This window comes from Harpegnathos saltator, unplaced genomic scaffold, assembly GCF_003227715.2.
Source record: "Harpegnathos saltator strain DR-91 unplaced genomic scaffold, Hsal_v8.6 scaffold248, whole genome shotgun sequence".
NCBI lineage: Eukaryota > Metazoa > Arthropoda > Insecta > Hymenoptera > Formicidae > Harpegnathos > Harpegnathos saltator.
In genome coordinates, this window is record NW_020230037.1 from 693,733 (window position 1) to 699,575 (window position 5,843).

Here is a 5,843-nt window from a genome sequence, read left to right on the forward strand (position 1 = left end):
CTCGTTAACTATTCGTCGAAAGAATAAATAGTATTATACCTTTTTACTTTATTTACTATCAAGAACATATTACTATAATAGTGCCCTAACTTTTGTTAACTTATCGACCTTTGGAAATTTCAAAATTATTAAATTAACAAAGTTAGGGTACTATTATAGTAATATATTCTTTATAGTAAATAAAATAAAAAAGTCTAATACTATTTTTTCTTTCGAAAAATAGTTAGCGAGATATCGTAAGTTAAATGTTGAGAAAGTTACCAAGCTTTCCTTAAATATCTCAAAAAATATTAAGCAAAAAATGTTTTAAACAAAATTTGTTCAAATTAGTTGGTAGAAAAATATGATATAATAAAAGATTGGGATTTCTATTTAAGAAAATTGATGATCAGTGCTATCACTGTCTTATGTCTTTCTTTAAGCCAAACTGTCTGAAATATCTTTCGATTTAACGCAGTGTTTTTGAGATATTTGAGTGGGTTCTTTAAAATAGGACACCCTGTATATGTACGAAGTGGAGTAGGCAGTTATCGAAGGTTACGAACATTACGTAAGCAACATATATGTAGGTTTACTGATGTAAAGCAAACAAATGCTGATAAATGTCTTTAAGAAATTATGATTAGTATCAAGTATCATTCGTGTTTCCAATCAATAGTTGAGACGGACGAATATTTACGAACAGTCTGTCGTGGCAGCGTAGAGAAGATGAAATAGTGCTTGTAGGATTTAAAAGTTGAGATGGATAGCAGTTAATTTTACGGATACCATATCCAAATAGATGTATATGACATCTCGTCGAATTTGTGAATAATTATCCTTGTTGTCCTATATATCTCATATTTAATAAGTACTTATCTTTGCAGCTATAAGTCAATTAAATACTGTAACTTCATGTATAGAAATGATAAACTGTTATTCGAGCGGACAAACATAGATAAGATATGGGAATTGGGAAAGTTACATTAATGGAGGGAATTACAGAAATTATATATGTGAAATACGATATCGTAACAGAAGTGCGTGAAGCTTTCTCTCGGTACAATCAAGCGAAATACTCAGAATACAACTCAGAAATCCTTCTGTCACTGACAAATCGATCGGAAGATCAAGGAAGTATTCAAACGACCATCATTCTGTAAACCATGGATAATAAAAAAATGTCGCAAAATGTTCGTAGTAACGATCATTTAAACAATTCCAGTGAAGATGAATACTTGGAAAAAATGAAAGGCATAGTTTGTGGTACTGCAATGCCAATCGGTTTCGATACTTGGTCCACAAAAGAGCAACATGACTGGTTGGATCAGAATATAAGAAAATACTTCCCAAACGTGCCAGAGACTCTGCAAAATATCATACCGGGTGCCTTCAGTCTGATAGATTACAATCGACCCCAAGAGAAGTTACCCGAATGGGTAGACATGGATAAATATCGCAGAGGACAAAAGTTTGTGCGTGAGCATTACTTTTCGATTGTCGTAACATTATTTTTCGGCGCCATTTACAGCTACACATTCAATGATGTTTCCAAACCAATTATCATAGGAGGAAATAGTCATACATTATTCTTAGCACTCAAAAGGTATTCTTTTACGATATTGTGCCTAAATTTACAAGATCGTTAACACGTTCCGTGCCACCGAAGTAGTACCCGAAGTGATAACTATTCTACACAAGCTAGTTACTTATCGGTCAATAAATTAATGAATATAATGAAATATTTTATGATAACATATCTGTCTTTGCTCAAGATATCAAATGGCATGAATGAAAAGTTGAAATGGCATGAAAACGATTCGGCACGGAACGTGTTAAGAAGATGGTGATGAGACCTATATGTATATTGTATATTGTCATATTGAAGATTAGAAACACATAAGAATGACACTTGTCTTTAACGATTTTTGACTATTTTGTGCTGCAACTGCATACACAGCTTTATGCAGAATAAGAATCAGAACCACAGGGGGCAGGACATATTATGATATAAACTTACCGTAAAAAATTATGTAACGTATAAATATATATGTCGTGTGGTATAAATTGTCAAAAATCTAATTCGCAGAGCATTTTTTCTTCTGAATAACAAATTCTTTTCTAACGATTCTTCGAGTATTCGCATGTAGCACTTATCATTGTCTTATGGTAAAGTTGAATGCGATAAAAGTTTGGAAAGACCCCTGCTTGCAAACTCACGAGAAAACGTACACCATTTTCGAATCTTCCAAAAAAGCTACATGTTCTCATTCCGAGAGCTTTTCCTTCTGCACTAAAAGAGTTTTTCTTTGCACATTTAAAATATTTAATAAAACTTGGCCTTGCACTACAACTAGAGATGTGCGAACTAATCGAATCGAATCTAATGTAATTCGATTCGATTCGAATCCGAATTTCTATATGATTCAAATCCGAATAATACGAATAAGAATTAAATACATTATCGTTTGCGTGCATCAGCCACAAAACGGGCCATCTGGGCCTGTATGTTTGAACCTTTAACTTATAATTTATAATTAATAACTTAATTATAAATTATTTTAAATATTTAAATATATATTTTACTTTAAGATGATATTATAATTTCAATACAATAATTAATAATCAATATTCCTTTTCATATTAAAATCTTCCATCATTATTTGCATTTGCAGTCAGTAAAATGTTTAATGTTAAATTTTTTAATGATTCGATTCGATTTTATTCGATTCAATTCGAATTCGAGTGAAATTTCATAGATTTGATTCGATTCGAATTCGAATTTAAAAAATGAGATTCGATTCGATTCGATTCGACATAAAAATTCTTGATTCGCACATCTCTAACTACAATCATGCAAGTTGCATAAATCAGTTATTGAGCCACCTAGTTTAAGAAAGTATTCGTAAATGTGAAGGTACCTGAGTACTGTAAAACGAGTATTCACCTGGTTCAATGGAGAGCCTTGGGTTAAAGATACAGAAGCCTATAGAAATATGCAATTTACCCGTAAAAAGCATCTGATGATAGGCACAAAGGTTTCTCAGATGGATAACGAACAATACTACGCTGCATCAAAGATAGCAAACTCATGGTGTCCAGAGTACGAATTACTTCGGAAGGATTTCGCTACGACGTGTCCCTTCGAAGAGCCCAGACAACGTCCTTACAAAATGTTCGATGGCACGTCGTATAAATTGAAAAGCATAAATGATATGACGATGGCTATTACACAAGCCAACTTTGTACTTTTACCCGTATTATATCCGCAGAATATCGGAATCCATGGTGTAACCGACGAGGATCTGGAAGCCTATTGCCATATGTGGAAATGTTATGGATATTTTCTCGGAATAAAAGACGAGTAAGTAGTGTGATCTTACCGATACTTGAACAGCCAATATTAGATCGTGTATGAGCTGGAAAATAAAAATAACCTATTGCTTTTCCTTCTTCTTATTAATTGTCGATGTAAATACTGTTTATGTAAGTATTGTTGAAATATGCACGTCAAATATACAGTTGAAATATATGTAAAAAACTATAGAGTCAATGTGTAAGCATAATACGTTCTCAATACAAAATTCTTTCCTGGAAGATAAGAGTTTTAATGTGAGAACCAAATATTTTCGATAGATTGTCAATCCATCGAGATCCACTTTTTGTAGTTAACAAATAATCGTAAACAACCTTTCGTAGTATAATTATTTATATATATCTCTTGTATCTTTATATAAACGAAATATATTACGTTAAATATTGTTCGTCAGGTACAATTTATGTCATGGTAACTTGGAGGACATAAAACGGTGCTTGCGAGATTTAACTCAATATTGGACAAAAGTTAATTTTAAGGATATCGAGCCCGAATTCGTGTACATAACAAAATGTATCATAATATCTCTACGTCACTACTATTCATCTCTATATCTTCCTTATAAAACCGCGGTATTACTCTTTACGGAAATATTAAATTTAAACATGCCCAACTTGTATGCGTCGCTTAGTTATACAGAGTGGATCGCTTATAAAATGTATAGGTAAGTAACATATTTTTATACTTTATAACATGATTAATTTTATGTGATGCAATATTAATTCACCGGCACAAGAACTTATCTGATGTAGAACCTAGAATAAGCATCTATATATGTGGGATATTTTACAATTAATCTTACTACGGATAATTATGGTGTATAATTATGATTTTTTTATAAGGTATATTTTGGAAATAATTTTAGATTTTTGTTACATCATGCGTTGAAGTTCTCAAGTGTCAGATCAATTATTAATAGACTAACATATAAAATATTTGAAGCAGTATTATATTTGGACTCGAAGAAGATGGCGAAGCTGCACGAGAAAACAAAATAAAATTTGCTGAAAAAATTTCTATATTAATTTGTAACTCATAAATATATGAATATAAATACTTATATATATGTATGTGTGTGTGTAATGTATTCATTACGTCATAATATCACAAGGTGCTCAAAACTTCGTACAAATTTCCTTCGTATATATATATATATATCTTTATTTGCTTGAACTGATGCATAATATTCTTAATTGTGTTTACATAAGCCAGATTTCTATCGTAACCATAAAAATCTGTTTTTAAAACAGTAGAATAAATTAAAATACCATCGTGTTTCCATATATAAACGTTTCATAATATCGCAATATCGTAATATTTTATCGACGGAATTCTACTTACGATCAATATAGTTGACATATATACTTTGTAATTGAAAGTTTGAAACTCATTATACTTTGTAATAAATACTTTGAACTGAGAGCTACATATTATATAAGAGACTATTGAGTTATTCAGTTTTTATCCAATCCTATTATTGACGCAGTGCTATAAGAAGCATAATAAACTATCCATTATGTAGTTTAAAGTATTTTCTGCTTTTTTGTATCTTTTTTGATTAAAATTAAAAAAATCAGCGATAAATAATCAGCGACATTAATCGCCATGCATGCTAGCCAGTGTTATGGTTAATATATCACGATTAAAGTGATAAATCCAGTTACTATGCATAATAACCAACAGCTTCGTTTAACTTGATAAATTATACATATTTTTGTAAAATTTATCACATTAAACGGTGATTATGAATAATAACCAACACGCTTTGGTTAAAGCGATAAATCTCATATTTCAGCAAGTCTGAACTTGTTTCAGTCGTTACATAAGCGTTACATAAGCTGCCTCGAGGTGAATACCGATGACTATACTTACTATTGTTTGTTTACGTGCGTGTTGTCAAGGAGATTCATCTGAGTAATTCTCTGCAAAAATTAACTGCCAAACGACGTTAACTTAGAAAATATAGCAAATAAAAGTTTCATATGTGAGATACTGTCCATCACAAGCTTGCAAACTGCACGCGCGGTTATTAGAACCCACACGTAAGTTAAAAGCGCGTAAACTGCACACACGGTTATTAAAACGCATGCGTAAGTTGCAAGTGCGTTTTGTATCGCGCGCTGTGCGCGCCCAATTACGCGTGAGTTTTGATAACCGCACGTGCAGCTTACGCGCTTTTAACTTACGCGCAGGTTTCAACAATCGTGCGCGCAGCGCGCGATGCAAAACGCACTTGCGTAGGTTTAATTGTTCATAACTTTGTAACATTTTGATATTATTTGGAATATTTCTGCCAATATTCATGACAATTGGATATAAATAGTTTTCAAAAGTTTCTCCAAAATCATTTTCTAAACATCATTTATTACTTTAAATAAAGTTTGGTTATGTAAAATAACTTGTTAAAGTGATAAATTGCATATATTTTATCACATTAACTAAAGCTGTTGGTTATTGCATAACAACCAATTTATCACTTTAACCATAG

The 5,843-nt window shown here is 31.7% G+C and overlaps 1 protein-coding gene across 1 annotated transcript; it reads left to right on the plus strand.

Annotated features, from left to right (window-relative positions):
* The first annotated feature begins 657 nt into the window (after positions 1-657).
* On the plus strand, positions 658-4,353 carry LOC105183050 (uncharacterized). Its single transcript, XM_011140902.2, has 4 exons — positions 658-1,585; positions 2,897-3,343; positions 3,750-4,019; positions 4,221-4,353. Exons 1-4 carry the CDS (start codon positions 1,146-1,148, stop codon positions 4,351-4,353), a joined length of 1,290 nt encoding a protein of 429 aa, XP_011139204.1. The 5' UTR covers positions 658-1,145.
* Positions 4,354-5,843: the final 1,490 nt, after the last annotated feature.